Here is a 16,207-nt window from a genome sequence, read left to right on the forward strand (position 1 = left end):
AAAACTTAATTTAAAAAAGTAAGATTAGGGAGGTCAGGTCCAGTTCTGTGCCTTTGACTGTCTGAAGTTCAACCTCAGGTGGATGTTTTGACCTGACCAAATTCACATAGAAGTGCAGTTATAGATCTGTCATTCTTAGGCCATAGTGGCAAAAATAATTACAATATAGCAATTAAACACTGGAATGATAGATGTGCAGAAGATGAGTTAGTTGGTTGGGATATTTACAGATGGGTCATGTACAGGTGTGAGCTGCTCTGACAGCTGATGCTTAAAGTTAGTGAGGGAGATATGAGTCTCCAGCTTCAGTGATATTTTGCAATTCGTTCCAGTCATTGGCAGCAGAGAACTGGAAGGAAAGGCAGCCAAAGGAGGAATTGGCTTGGGGGTGACCAGTGAAATATACCTGCTGGAGCGCGTGCTACAAGTGGATGCTGCTATAGTGACCAGTGAGCTGAGATAAGGCGGGGCTTTACCTAGCAAAGACTAATAGATGGCCTGGTGGGGCTTCCACCATTTGAAAGTAGTCAACTGAGTGGGAATTCCTATGAGTTGGGCGCATTAAGCCAACGAAGAACAAAATTGACTACTTTAAAATGGAGATAGCGTCTGTGACAGCACACGCAGTGCAATTGAGGCTATAATGGCACAGATACAAAATCCTTTATCTCTATGACCTGTTTTTCACTTGTATCTGCCCTCTCATTGGCTCGAATGGACCCACCTGATCTCGCCTGCCTTCCATCTTTGAGGACGTATTTGCATCGTTTGAGCGGTCACTTGACTGTCTTGTCAATATAATAGACAATCTTTGGTCAAATAGAGTAACGCCAAATACTTCCTGGTGCATGCATACGTTTATTGTCACATGATATTTCGTTTCACCAGTGGAATGTAGACCAACCGAAAGCAGCATTTTATCATAAACTGATGTAACATTAAATGGAACTGTCATCTCGGTGACATGACAGGTAAGTGAAATAATGTGTTTATTCTAGACAGTGAGGTAGGAATGGAACGATACATTGTGACTGCTTGTAAACTCTGTCCAATGCGAGAAGAAAGTTCCAAATCGCGTTTGCGCGTTATTCCCGTTGTCCTGTTGTGAAAGTAGTGTGTGAATCAATATAACGTTGCAAAAAAAAGAAAAATGTTATTTTATCGGTTGATCCGCTTTCTATAGGGAGGGTATGGATCCTTATAGTCTATCTCGATGTTAGCTATTTGATACAGTTCTGCTATTATACCTAGAATTAGACTTATGTTGAGGTAACTTCATGTGTTTTGTTTTAGTCATATTGAAGAATGAGGATAATTTAAAACTAAGAAATGAAACTCGGCAATATCCAAAACTGTTTTTAAAGAAGTCTAGAACGAACAAAAAAACCGATGCTTCTCCTTCACTTGCCTAAGCATGAATCAGCATTTCCTGCTATTGCTCAACCCCAGGAAAACGCACAAACACACAACGGACACAAAGGCTTTTAATTGGACATCGATTCGGCCAATAGTAGAGAATATATTACTAATATACAATTATTAGAGGGAATTCATAGTTTACAATCCCAGTTTACAATCCCAACAGTTGTTCGTGTCTATTTATCTTGTTTATGTCTGGTCTGATATTTGTCCCAGCAGCTTGTCACCACCATGTCTCTCAGGGGCGACCGTACCTCCGTGTTCACATTCCAGTCTGCGGTTCATAGTTCCCACGTCCTGACGCGTCTCAACGACCAGAGACTGAGGGATGTGTTGTGTGATGTTACACTAGTGGCAGGTGGCAGGACGTTCAGGGCCCACTGCTCTGTACTGGCCTCCTGTAGTGACTACTTCCACAGCAGGATCATCAACCACACCAGCCCCAGCCTGGTGGTCACTCTGCCTGATCAGGTCAGGGTCATACACTACACTGTTGGTTGTGTCTGAAATGGTACCCTGTATTCAGGAAGTTTACTACCTTGTTGCCCATAGCGCAGGGTAATACAGAACGCTTTTATTAAGAAACACTATCTTACTTCTGAAGTTGCTACAGTTGTATTCAGACCCCCTGACTTTTTCCACATTTTGTTACATTATAAGCCTTATTCAAAAGTTTTTTCCCCCTCGTCTATCTACACACAATACCCCATATTGATAAAGCAAAAATACGTTGTTAGACATTTTTGCACATTTGTAAAAAAAATAAAAATAAATAGTAATTAAATGTCACATTTACATAAGTATTCAGACCCTTTACTCAGTACTTTGTTGAAGCACCTTTGGCAGCGATTACAGCCTTCAGTCTTCTTGGGTATGACACTACAAGCTTGGCACACCTGTATTTGGGGAGTTTCTCCCATTCTTCTCTGCAGATCCTCTCAAGGCCTGTCAGGTTGGATGGGGAGCTCGCTGCACAGCTATTTTCAGGTCTCTCCAGAGATGTTTGATCGGGTTCAAGTCCGGACTCTGGCTGGGCCACTCAAGGACATTCAGAGACTTGTCCCGAAGCCACTCCTGCATTGTCTTGGTTGTGTGCTTAGGGTCGTTGTCCTGTTGGAAGGTGAACCTTCGCCTAAGTCTGAGGTCCTGAGCTCATTGGAGCAGGTTTTCATCAAGGATCTGTCTGTACTTTGCTTCGTTCATCTTTCCCTCGATCCTGACTAGTCTCCCAATCCCTGCCGGTGAAAAACATCCCCACAGCATGATGCTGCCAACACCATGCTTCACCGTAGGGATGGTGCCAGGTTTCCTCCAGACATGACGCTTGGCATTCAGGCCAAAAAGTTCTATCTTGGTTTCATCAGACCAGAGAATCTTGTTTCTCATGGTCTGAGAATCCTTTAGGTGCCTTTTGGCAAATTAAGCGGCCTGTCATGTGCCTTTTACTGAGGACAGGCTTCTGTCTAGCCACTAACATAAAGTCCTGATTGGGGGAGTTCTGCAGAGATGGTTGTCCTTCTGGAAGGTTCTGTCATCTCCACAGAGGAATTCTAGAGCTCTGTCAGAGTGACCATTGGCTTCTTGGTCACCTCCCTGACCAAGGCCTTTTTTCCCCAATTGCTCAGTTTGGCTGGGCGGACAGCTCTAGGAAGAGTCTTGGTGGTTCCAAACTTCTTCCATTTAAGAATGATGGAGGCCACTGTGTTCTTGGGGACCTTCAATGCTGTTGACATTTTTTGGTACCCTTCCCCTGATCTGTTCCTCGACACAATCCTGTCTCAGAGCTCTAGGGACTATTCCATCGACTTCATGGCTTAATTTTTGCTCTGACATGCTCTGTCAACTGTGGGACCTTACAGGTGAGTATCTTTCCAAATCATGTCCAATCAATTGAATTTACCACAGGTGGAGTCCAATCAAAGTTGTAGAAACATCAGTGATCAGTGGAAACAGGAAGCACCTGAGCTCAATTTCGAGTCTCATAGCAAAGAGTCTGAATAATAATGTAAATAAGTTATTTCAGTTTTTTATTTTTTATACATTTGCACACAAAAAAAATCAAAAAAACCTGTTTTCGCTTCGTCATTATGGTATATTGTGTGTAAATTGATGAGGAAAATGTTTTATTTAATCCATTTAGAACAAGGCTGAGTTATGAAAAAGTGACGGGGGTCTGAATACTTTCCGAATGCACTGTATGGTGACATTATATGTAGGGAATACGGTGCCAGGGCCCATAGAAGGGCTCTGGTCTAAAGTAGTGCACTATATAGGGAATAGGGCTCTGGTCTAAAGTAGTGCACTATATAGGGAATAGGGCTCTGGTCTAAAGTAGTGCACTATATAGGGAATAGGGTGCCATTTGCTCTGGTCAAAAGTAGTGCACCATGTAGGGAACAAAGGCCCGTAGGGCTCTAAGGCCGGAGCCCGGATGAATCAGTTGAATGGGCGGCCCGGATGAATCAGTTGAATGGGCGGCCCGGATGAATCAGTTGAATGGGCGGCCCGGATGAATCAGTTGAATGGGCGGCCCGGATGAATCAGTTGAATGGGCGGCCCGGATGAATCAGTTGAATGGGCGGCCCGGATGAATCAGTTGAATGGGCATTTCATTTCCATAGGGGGTCATGTTTTACTTACACAACCTCCTATGTCATTTTTTTAAAGAGTTTTATAGTAAAGGCATGTAAATTCAACTGTAAAAATGTATTACCTTTTAATGTGGCATTAACACAACCAGTTTGCTCTTTGTTTTGGGTGTGTTTCAGATCATTTTCTGCCCAAAAGAAATGAATGGAAAATAATGTATTGTGTCATTTTGGAGTCACTTTAAAAAATAATTAAGTAAATAAGAATAGAATTTACATTTAAGTCATTTAGCAGACATTTATTGTCCAGAGTGACTTACCAATTGGAAAGTTCACACATGGTTACAGCATAGTCCCCCCGTAAGGAATCGTGATTAATAACCTTAGTGTAGCAAGTTACCATGACGCTACCAACTGTCATACTCACACAGGACCATGCTAACCTCTCACCATTACAATAACAAGGCAGGTTAGCATTTTATATCATAGCCCCAAGACATGCTAACCTCTCACCATTACAATAACAGGAGAGGTTAGCATTTTATATCATAGCCCCAAGACATGCTAACCTCTCACCATTACAATAACAGGGGAGGTTAGCATTTTATATCATACCCCCAAGATATGCATATCATACCCCCAAGACATGCTAACCTCTCACCATTACAATAACATGGGAGGTTATCATTTTATATCATACCCCCAAGACATGCTAACCTCTCACCATTACAATAACAAGGCAGGTTAGCATTTTATATCATAGCCCCAAGACATGCTAACCTCTCACCATTACAATAACAAGGCAGGTTAGCATTTTATATCATAGCCCCAAGACATGCTAACCTCTCACCATTACAATAACAGGGGAGATTAGCATTTTATATCATAGCCCCAAGACATGCTAACCTCTCACCATTACAATAACAGGGAGGGGTTAGCATTTTATATCTTACCCCCAAGACATACTAACCTCTCACCATCACAATAACAAGGCAGGTTAGCATTTTATATCATAGCCCCAAGACATGCTAACCTCTCACCATTACAATAACAAGGCAGGTTAGCATTTTATATCATAGCCCCAAGACATGCTAACCTCTCACCATTACAATAACAAGGCAGGTTAGCATTTTATATCATACCCCCAAGACATGCTAACCTCTCACCATTACAATAACAGGGGAGGTTAGCATTTTATATCATACCCCCAAGACATGCTAACCTCTCACCATTACAATAACAGGGGAGGTTAGCATTTTATATCATACCCCCAAGATATGCTAACCTCTCACCATTACAATAACATGGGAGGTTATCATTTTATATCATACCCCCAAGACATGCTAACCTCTCACCATTACAATAACAAGGCAGGTTAGCATTTTATATCATACCCCCAAGACATGCTAACCTCTCACCATTACAATAACAAGGCAGGTTAGCATTTTATATCATAGCCCCAAGACATGCTAACCTCTCACCATTACAATAACAAGGCAGGTTAGCATTTTATATCATAGCCCCAAGACATGCTAACCTCTCACCATTACAATAACAGGGGAGATTAGCATTTTATATCATAGCCCCAAGACATGCTAACCTCTCACCATTACAATAACAGGGGAGGTTAGCATTTTATATCATACCCCCAAGACATGCTAACCTCTCACCATCACAATAACAAGGCAGGTTAGCGTTTTATATCATACCCCCAAGACATGCTAACCTCTCACCATTACAATAACAGGGAGGGGTTAGCATTTTATATCATACCCCCAAGACATACTAACCTCTCACCATCACAATAACAAGGCAGGTTAGCATTTTATATCATAGCCCCAAGACATGCTAACCTCTCACCATTACAATAACAAGGCAGGTTAGCATTTTATATCATAGCCCCAAGACATGCTAACCTCTCACCATTACAATAACAAGGCAGGTTAGCATTTTATATCATAGCCCCAAGACATGCTAACCTCTCACCATTACAATAACAAGGCAGGTTAGCATTTTATATCATACCCCCAAGACATGCTAACCTCTCACCATTACAATAACAGGGGAGATTAGCATTTTATATCATAGCCCCAAGACATGCTGACCTCTCACCATTACAATAACAGGGGAGGTTAGCATTTTATATCATACCCCCAAGACATGCTAACCTCTCACCATTACAATAACAAGGCAGGTTAGCATTTGATATCATAGCCCCAAGACATGCTAACCTCTCACCATTACAATAACAAGGCAGGTTAGCATTTTATATCATACCCCCAAGACATGCTAACCTCTCACCATTACAATAACAAGGCAGGTTAGCATTTGGGGGGGGGTGTATGATATTTATTACTCTGGTGAGTCTTTCTGTCGGCGCACATCTTCGGAAAAATAAATGATCTATATTTAAATAATTTATTTGGACGGGCAAGAAAGTACGGTAGGGCAGGCCAGACCCTCTAAGGCCCACTCAAAATGCAGACCCTGTAGGGCTCTACTCAAAAGTAGTGCACTATATAGGGAATAAGGTGTCATTTGCCCTGGTCTAAAGTAGTGCACTATATAGGGAATAAGGTGTCATTTGGGTCTAAAGTAGTGCACTATATAGGGAATAAGGTGTCATTTGGGATGCTGACAAACTCAACATCAAATCAAACTTTTTATTTGTCACATGCGCCCGAAAACAACATGTGTAGCCCTTAACCAACAGTGTAGTTCAAGAAGAGTTAAGAAAATATTTACCAAATAATAAACTAAAGTAACACAATAACATAACAATAACAAGGCTATATACAGGGGGTACCGGTACTGACTCAGTGTGGAGGATATATACAGGGGGTACCGGTACTGAGTCAGTGTGGAGGCTATATACAGGGGGTACTGAGTCAGTGTGGAGGCTATATACAGGAGGTACTGAGTCAGTGTGGAGGCTATATACAGGGGGTACTGAGTCAGTGTGGAGGCTATATACAGGAGGTACTGAGTCAGTGTGGAGGCTATATACAGGAGGTACTGAGTCAGTGTGGAGGCTATATACAGGGGGTACTGAGTCAGTGTGGAGGCTGTATACAGGAGGTACCGGTACTGAGTCAGTGTTGAGGCTATATACAGGGGGTACAGGTACTGAGTCAGTGTGGAGGCTATATACAGGAGGTACCGGTACTGAGTCAGTGTGGAGGCTATATACAGGGGGTACTGAGTCAGTGTGGAGGCTATATACAGGAGGTACTGAGTCAGTGTGGAGGCTATATACAGGAGGTACTGAGTCAGTGTGGAGGCTATATACAGGAGGTACTGAGTCAGTGTGGAGGCTATATACAGGAGGTACTGAGTCAGTGTGGAGGCTATATACAGGGGGTACCGGTACTGAGTCAGTGTGGAGGCTATATACAGGGGGTACTGAGTCAGTGTGGAGGCGGTACAGGCTAGATATTAACATGTTTCCCTCTCCAGGTAACAGCAGAGGGGTTTGAACCATTGCTACAGTTCTGCTACACCTCCAAGCTGCTCTTCACCAAAGACAATATCGTGGCCATCCACAGGTGTGCCGGGCTCCTGGGGTTCCACAACCTGGAGACTAGCTGCTTCGACTTCCTTCTGCCAAAGTTCCTGGAGGGTAGCAACATTACAGCCCAGGAGGCAAGACGAAGAAGAGGAGGCTGCTGTCAGGGCAGGTCCCAGATCAGGTCCTCCAACCAGGGAAGATTGCCTAGTTGCCGGTCCTCCAACCAGAGGAGGTCCCCCAGTGTCGATTCAGCCCACTGTACAGGCTGTCAGTCCCAAAGCAGGACCCCCAACCAGAGCATGACCCCCAGCCAGGGCATGTTGCCTAGTGGCATGACCCCCAGCCAGGGCATGTTGCCAAGTGGCAGTTTAGCCCACCATACAGACACAAACAGAGACGGAGAGCAGCAGGTTATACCTCATCCCCAGAACACAGGCGCAGGCCAGACAACAGGAAGTGATGTCAGGAACATAGGAAGTGACATCGGGGCACGGTGTTCAGCTGCCAACCCAAGTGGAACATTGTCCCCACAGCCACACCAGAGGTTAACAGTGCCTTCGGACGGAAACGTACAAATGGACTTCCAGTCGTCATCCCGATGTACAAAGACCCTGGCCTTGCTAGTCGACTCGGGCAGCAGTGGTCGGGAGCAGTTCTGTTTGCAGACCTGTGGCCCCAACATGTCACCCTTATCTCTCGGGGGACTGACGTCCTCCAGTGGTCTTGGTGTCTGTCCCATCCTGGCCATGCCGTGTCCTGGTGGTGTTGACCGGAAGCCAGACCCTGACGCCGTTTTCAGCGATAGAGACATCCTAGGAATGGAGGCAGCGGTGTGTCCCGTGACCATGGGTGAGGAGAGTCTGAGAGATTGCCCACTCTCCTGTGAGCTGCCGTGCCATGCCGATGTGAGCCCATCAGACCTTATTGAGGCAGCGGTTGGAGAGATGGATGATGACCGGCCTGTCGTTGGGAGTCTGATGGCTGATGAAGCTGGGTGTAACCCAGGTTCCTGTAGCACGTGCCCACTAAGAGGCTCAGGAGTGGTAGAGGAGGCTGAGCTACAGCAACCTGTATTGGATCTCCTGGCAATACACAAAAGCCCTAACTCAGAAAATAGTGAGGGGGAGAGCCATGGTGGATGCCTTATGTTCCCAGGGCCACGACGATTAGGTCAAGTAGGTCAGCTACCTGTGTTAATGCAGAGCGAGGACCCTGGTCTGGATGGCAGCGTGGCTGTTGGGGGTCATCTCCCTGACTCCGCCCTCACTGACCCCTCCCTCTCTGACCCCACCCTCTGTGGTCTTACCCCTGATGGTAGGGGGTACGGACTTGGAGGGCGGAGCAGCGTGGAGAGGGAGGTGGCTGAACATCTGGCCAAGGGTTTCTGGCCTGATTTATGCCCCTCACAGACTGAACCTCTCCCTAATCTGGACACCATGGAGCACGGAGGTCTGGGTAGAGTTCCTAATCTGAACACCATGGAACACGGAGGTCTGGGCGGAGTTCCTAATTTGAACACCATGGAGCACGGAGGTCTGGGGAGAGTTCCTAATCTGGACACCATGGAGCACGGAGGTCTGGGTAGCATTCCTAATCTGAACACCATGGAGCACGGAGGTCTGGGGAGAGTTCCTAATCTGGACACTATGGACCACAGTGGTCTTGGAAAGGCTGCAGACTTCCCCTGGCAGCTAGACCTGAACTCAAATCCAGCAGACTGTCCCTTCCTTAGAGACCTGGGGACAGGAGAGGCAGGGGGGATGGAGGGGATGGAAGAGGTGGAAGAGATGGGTAAGGTAGGACAGACAGGTGGGATGGGTGGGGTGGAAGAGACAGGGGAGGCCCAGACCCCCGGTGGGAACCACATCCTGTCCCAGTCTGAGATGAGTCCCTACATGTCATCTGTTAACTCAGGAGAGGACTCAGACGGAGACCTGGACTCAGACGGAGACCTGGACACAGACGGAGACACGGAGAGAGAGGTCAACAACAGGAGAGCACGAGAGGTCAGAGTTCTTACTGAAAGGTCACAGTGTATTGGTGACATGAGTTCTCAAATACTATTGACCAGACCGCATCTGTCTTTTCATCCATCCGTGTTCTCCAGGTTTGTCTGCCCTTCCCGGTGGTTCAGATCTCGTCAGTGAGTCGTAGTGCCTTCCAGCAGCTCCTCAGATGCCAGCAGCTGACCCACGAACAGCTGGAATTCGTCCACGACGTCCGTCGGCGCAGCAAGAACCGCGTGGCCGCCCAGCGCTGTCGCAAGAGGAAGCTAGAAGGCATCGGTAAACTACAGACTGAGATCGGCACACTGGTACGTCTGTGTTTGCTATCATCTCTCTTGCGGAGTTGGATCAATTCCATTTCAATTCCAGTCCATTCAGAAAGTAAACCGAATTCCAATTCCACATTTTCCTCATTGAAATGCATTTCAGTGTACTTCCTGAATTGACTGGATTTTAAATTAAATTGACAACAACCCTACTCTTGTCATTTATAATCTCATAATATGGCATTATAGTCTGATTTATAATCTGGCAATTTGATTTAATTGTAAACATTTCAACAATAAATGTTATAAGTAGCGGATTATTCAACTGGATTTTAGTAAATTGAGCAACGCATAAATAATTTGCCTCTTATGTGACTAATTACACAATGACATTCATAGCTGAGCTGTGTTTTATTGGTCCAATGGGTTGTGATGTAACATCCTGTTCTGCCCCACAGAGAGGAGAGAAGAAGAGGTTGCTGGAGGAGCGGGGCCACCTGCAGAGGAACATGGAGGAGACGTTACAGAGTCTGACAGGGCTGTGTCAGAGCGTCTGCGACGAGGCAGGGTTCTGTCATGAGCAGGACCAGCTACAGCTCCTAGCCAAGCTCCAGTCTCCTGACATCCCTGTCTCAGCACTCCTCAACACTCTGGCCTCCCCCGGCCTCCCCCTCTCCTCCCCCGGCCTCCCCCTCTCCTCCCCTGGCCTCCCCCTGGAACTGATGCCAGTTAGCTTAGAGCCCCAACCCCTGCCTATACCACAACCACGAGCACAGCCCTAGACACAATCACAGCTCCAACCCCTGCCTATACCACAACCACCAGCACAGCCCTAGACCCAATCACAGCCCCAACCCCTGCCTATACCACCAGCACAGCCCTAGACCCAATCACAGCCCCAACCCCTGCCTATACCACAACCACGAGCACAGCCCTAGATCCAATCACAGACCCACCACTGCCCCAACCTGCCCTAGAGAACTGCCCCAAGGCTGTCCCAACCTGCCCTAGAGAACTGCCCCATCCTGCCCCAGAGAACTGCCCCATCCTGCCCCAGAGAACTGCCCCATCCTGCCTCAGAGAACTGCCCCATCCTGCCTCAGAGAACTGCCCCATCCTGCCTCAGAGAACTGCCCCAGAGAACTGCCCCATCCTGCCTCAGAGAACTGCCCCATCCTGCCTCAGAGAACTGCCCCATCCTGCCTCAGAGAACTGCCCCATCCTGCCTCAGAGAACTGCCCCATCCTGCCTCAGAGAACTGCCCCATCCTGCCTCAGAGAACTGCCCCATCCTGCCCCAGAGAACTGCCCCATCCTGCCTCAGAGAACTGCCCCATCCTGCCCTAGAGAACTGCCTAGCGCTACATAGCAACATATAAATCCAGAGCCATACACTGTATAGACTATAGATAATCTAGATCTGTTATTGGATATAACTCTATACTGTATAGATAATCTAGATCTGTTATTGGATATAACTCTATACTGTATAGATAATCTAGATCTGTTATTGGATATAACTCTATACTGTATAGGTAATATAGATCTGTTATTGAATATAACTCTATACTGTATAGATAATATAGATCTGTTATTGGATATAACTCTATACTGTATGGCTCAGATGAACTCTCACTGTTATTCACTGTCTCAGTCTACGTCCCAAATGGCACCCTATTCAGTGCCCTACTTTTGACCAAGACCCATAGGGCTCTGGTCAAAAGGTAGTGCACTAGTTAAGGAAAAGTCTATTCAGTTTGAAAATTGAAGTGGAGCAGAATGCCATGGGGGTTTATTTTTTTTTTTGGGGGGGGGGGGGGACACTTTTGAAGGACTTAGTGTATGAACCTATAGACTTTAGCTCAGTGGGATTACAACACAGTGACAGCAGGACACCTGGATTCTAACCCCGATTCGTCGACGGGTCACAAACACCTTTTTGAAGGGTTGACTGTACCCTCTTCCCCATGATATTTATTGTAACAGGATGTAGGATGTGGACCTCTTCCCCATGATATTTATTGTAACAGGATGTAGGATGTGGACCTCTTCCCCATGATATTTATTGTAACAGGATGTAGGATGTGGACCTCTTCCTGACTACATTTCCATGTGCTTTTTAGCTGCCTTAACTGTACAGCATAATATCCATGTAATTTAAATGCAGTATTTCTTACTTAACATAATAGCCATTCAATTTAAATACAGTATTTGTCATTAGCATAATAGCCATTCAATTTAAATACAGTATTTGTCATTAGCATAATAGCCATTCAATTTAAATACAATATTTCTTCACTTAACATAAAAGCAATTCAATTTAAATACAGTATTTGTCATTAAATTTGAGATTTTCTGAAGGTGCACAATACCAAGCACAAAGCCAAGAGACTTTGACCATCATCTCTCTTGCATGAATTAATTAATTGAATTCATGAATCTCAGGAAACCACTTAGCCCAATCTTTCTGTCCAGCCGTTCTTTCGCCCGTCCATCAGTCGTTTTATTCGCTGAGTGAGCTAATGAAGACCATGATAGTTTTTTTTTTTTTGTCATTTGGATCATTTTAACAAGTAATGTACTTTTTTTTTAAGAGCATTAATTGAGACATGTTATGATATCGATGACATGACATTCTGCTTTGTCAAATACATATAACGGTTACAATTTCACTGGTATTATAACATGCATTGTTATAGGGTGGAAGGGATCAATGTGAACGTCCCAAATTGACCACTGTTGCCTATACGTAGGGCCCATTGTAGTTTGCTACAGACAATAGGGTGCCATTTGGGATTTAGCCACTGTGTATTATCTGCTTCCTTACTGATCTATTGCAAACACTTTAACATTCTTCACCCTGAGTGTATTGATTGTTTGGCCCACAATTGTTTAGTGTTTTGAATTCAAATGAGATATTTTGATGGCACCTTCATTTCAATACGCAACATGTTTTAATGTAGATGGTAAAAGCCTTCTAATTTCCACATTAAAGGTTTGGTAATGAATCTATTTTACATTTATTTTATTCAAACTTTCTCGACGCCACAGATTATCGATTTATATTGACCAGATACCGCCCTCACAAAATAAATGTCTTTTAAAAATGGGAATGCAGTCGGGATGAGGCAAGATCAGGTGGGACCATTCTAGCCAATGAGAGGGCAGGTACGTATGTGAAGAACAGGCACAACTTTTTCCACTAGTTACCACAGCCACAAAGTCCAAATCATCTATATCGTGAAAATGAATGAAAACGCCTCCTGCTGGAGAAGACAGATTTTGGGGAATCAATCAATCAGTCAGTCAATCAATCAAATGTAGTAATAAAGCCCTTTTTACATCAGCTGATGTCACAAAGTGCTGTACAGAAACCCAGCCTAAAACCCCAAACAGCAAGCAATGCAGATATAGAAGCACGGTGGCTAGGAAAAACTCCCTAAAAAGGCAGGAACCTAGGAAGAAACCTAGAGAGGACCCAGGCTCTGATCATAGATGACCAGCAGGGTCAAATAATAATAATCACAGTGGTTGTAGAGGGTGCAATAGGTCAGCACCTCCAGGAGTAAATGTCAGTTTGCTTTTCATAGCACAGCTATCGCTCTCGCTTTGCCTCGTCCTCTCTTTGTGGACTATACTCGGCCTTGTCTCAGGATGGTAAGTTGGTGGTTGAAGATATCCCTCTAGTGGTGTGGGGGCTGTGCTTTGACAAAGTGGGTGGGGTTATATCCTGCCTGTTTGGCCCTGTCCGGGGGTATCGTCGGACGGGGCCACAGTGTCTCCCGACCCCTCCTGTCTCAGCTTCCAGTATTTATGCTGCAGTAGTTTATGTGTCGGGGGGCTAGGGTCAGTCTGTTATATCTGGAGTATTTCTCCTGTCTTATCTGGTATCCTGTGTGAATTGAAGTATGCTCTCTTATTCTCTCTCTCGGAGGACCTGAGCCCTAGGACCATGCCTCAGGACTACCTGGCCTGATGACTCCTTGTTGGCCCCAGTCCACCTGGCGGTGCTGCTGCTCCAGTTTCAACTGATCTGCCTGCGGCTATGGAACCCTGACCTGTTCACCGGACGTGCTACCTGTCTCAGACCTGTTTTCAACTCTCTAGAGACAGCAGGAGCGGTAGAGATACTCTGAATGATCGACTATGAAAAGCCAACTGACATTTACTCCTGAGGTGCTGACCTGTTGCACCCTCGACAACTACTGTGATTATTATTATTTGACCCTGCGGGTTATCTATGAACATTTGAACATCTTGGCCATGTTCTGTTATAATCTCCACCCGGCACAGCCAGAAGAGGACTGGCCACCCCTCATAGCCTGGTTCCTATCTAGGTTTCTTCCTAGGTTCTGGCTTTTCATGGGATTTTTTCCTAGCCACCGTGCTTCTACACCTGCATTGCTTGCTGTTTGGGGTTTTAGGCTGGGTTTCTGTACAACACTTTGTGACATCAGCTGATGTAAGAAGGGCTTTATAAATACATTTGATTGATTGATTGACGAGCTTTTCAAACTCGATTTCCATTTCCTCCAGCTCCTTTTCACACGCGGTGACCCTCTCCCCCCCTATCCCAGTTGATCTCTCGTTGTTACCGTGTCAAGTGATTATGATACAGTCCCAGACAGCTGGTCTAGATTCTCTCCTCCAGCCCCCAATTAAATATCGACCTATCAGTAGAATCGGAGACCCGCACGGCTGATGAATTAAAAAAATACTTATTCAAGGAGAAGTAGTCTGCCTATATTTAATTCAAACGTTTCACCTTAAACAGCAAACTTTTGTAAAGACCCTGGGTTTATAAGCGCGGATATCGACTCTGCCGCTCGAGCATGCAATTAGGGACACTGTCGATAACGCGCTGGACTTTGGGCTAGAAGCTTGAGGGTTATATTATTATATATTAATATATATCATTATAATATATGGGATTCAAAATGACTTCATAGACTTCATTTTCATTCGATAAAATAATATAATTATTATATATGATTATATAACTCAATCACAATTTACTTCATTTATTCTGCATTCATTAACCAAGTGGGAAGTGGGAATTTACCACCATAGAGTTAGATAGAGGACTCTAGATGGATAAAACCTATTTTGGCAAACACATTGCCATTGAGTGTGTCACTATTTTAAAGTAGTCAACTGAGTGGGGCTTTCTATGGGTGAAGGAAGGATCACGTGATTCCATCCTAGTCATCAGGGGGAGGATCAGCCAATGAATTATACTCATGAGAAAACATTCCATAATAGGTGGCAGTAAATCACCAACCTGGGTTTATACCTGACAACACCTTCCAACTGGCAGTGTGCAACCTTTCGGTTTGTTTATCAACTCATAGAAGTAGTTGAAGAAGAAAATGGAGTACTTCAAAATGGAGATTACACAAGGTGCAATTTAGAAATGTGGTTGCGCATTAGATTTTTTTTTCTTGTTATGTCAGTCACTGACAGTCACTCAATTAGCCATGTCAAATTTTAGATTGGTAAGAATTGCATAACATTTGTTAGAAAATTACAAACATTTTCTCTCTGCCCCATGGCAAAGTGTGTAAAACTGCAGAAAACTTGCTTTAAAACTGTAAAATGTAATTTTTTGAGCGACGTACAAAATTCACATAGAAATATGAGTTATAGATCTGTCATTCTCATCAAAAGCAAGTCTAAGAAGCGGTAGATATGTTCTATGTGCACTATTTCTATGCATCAAGTTTTATTTTTGCGTCTTTTACTTTTGGTTTTGTACACAAACTTCAAACAGCTGAAAATACAATATTTTTTGTTTATGGAAAATATATTTCACAGCGGTTTAGATGGTACAATGATTCTCTACACTATACTTGCTTGTTTTGTCACATACACTGAAATTAGACAGACTATTAGAATTTTAGCAACCAGGAAATCTCGCTTAGGGCCCCCCAAAAGGCTAGAGCCGGCCCTGCACGATCTTGATAAGAATTGACCATATCAGACAGCTTTTTGTTAAAAGACAGTTGTAATTTAACGGATTACATAACTTGGAAAGATATAACATAAAAAGAGTTGTCACGAACGTTGTTGTAAGAATCGGACCAAGGTGCAGCGTGGTTTGGGTTCATCATCTTTATTTAACGTGAACCTGCAAAAAAACAATAAAGAACAAAACGAACGTGAAGCTATGCAGTGCTCAAGACAACTAAACACAAACAAGATCCCACAAAAACCCAGTGGGAAAAAGGCTGCCTAAATATGATCCCCAATCAGAGACAACGATAGACAGCTGCCTCTGATTGGGAACCATATCAGGCCAACATAGAAATAACAAAACTAGAGTACCCACCCTAGTCACACCCCGACCTAACCCATTTTGAGAATAAAATGCTCTATAAGGTCAGGGCGTGACAAGAGTAGGCTACACCGACAGTAGTTTTCC

General features: G+C 44.5%; 1 protein-coding gene across 2 annotated transcripts; it reads left to right on the top strand.

The window, feature by feature from the left end:
* The first annotated feature begins 815 nt into the window (after positions 1 to 815).
* LOC139548423 (transcription regulator protein BACH1-like) lies at positions 816 to 12,794 on the top strand. Of its 2 annotated transcripts, none has more exons than XM_071358113.1 (5): positions 816 to 971; positions 1,639 to 1,890; positions 7,464 to 9,521; positions 9,623 to 9,829; positions 10,246 to 12,794. In XM_071358113.1, exons 2-5 carry the CDS (start codon positions 1,651 to 1,653, stop codon positions 10,567 to 10,569), a joined length of 2,829 nt encoding a protein of 942 aa, XP_071214214.1. In that variant the 5' UTR covers positions 816 to 971; positions 1,639 to 1,650; the 3' UTR covers positions 10,570 to 12,794. The 2 variants fall into 2 exon arrangements, with proteins under 2 accessions (XP_071214214.1, XP_071214215.1); XM_071358114.1 differs by having other exon boundaries at positions 830 to 971; positions 1,636 to 1,890.
* Positions 12,795 to 16,207: the final 3,413 nt, after the last annotated feature.

The sequence above is a fragment of the Salvelinus alpinus genome, chromosome 21, assembly GCF_045679555.1.
Source record: "Salvelinus alpinus chromosome 21, SLU_Salpinus.1, whole genome shotgun sequence".
Taxonomy (NCBI): Eukaryota; Metazoa; Chordata; class Actinopteri; order Salmoniformes; family Salmonidae; genus Salvelinus; species Salvelinus alpinus.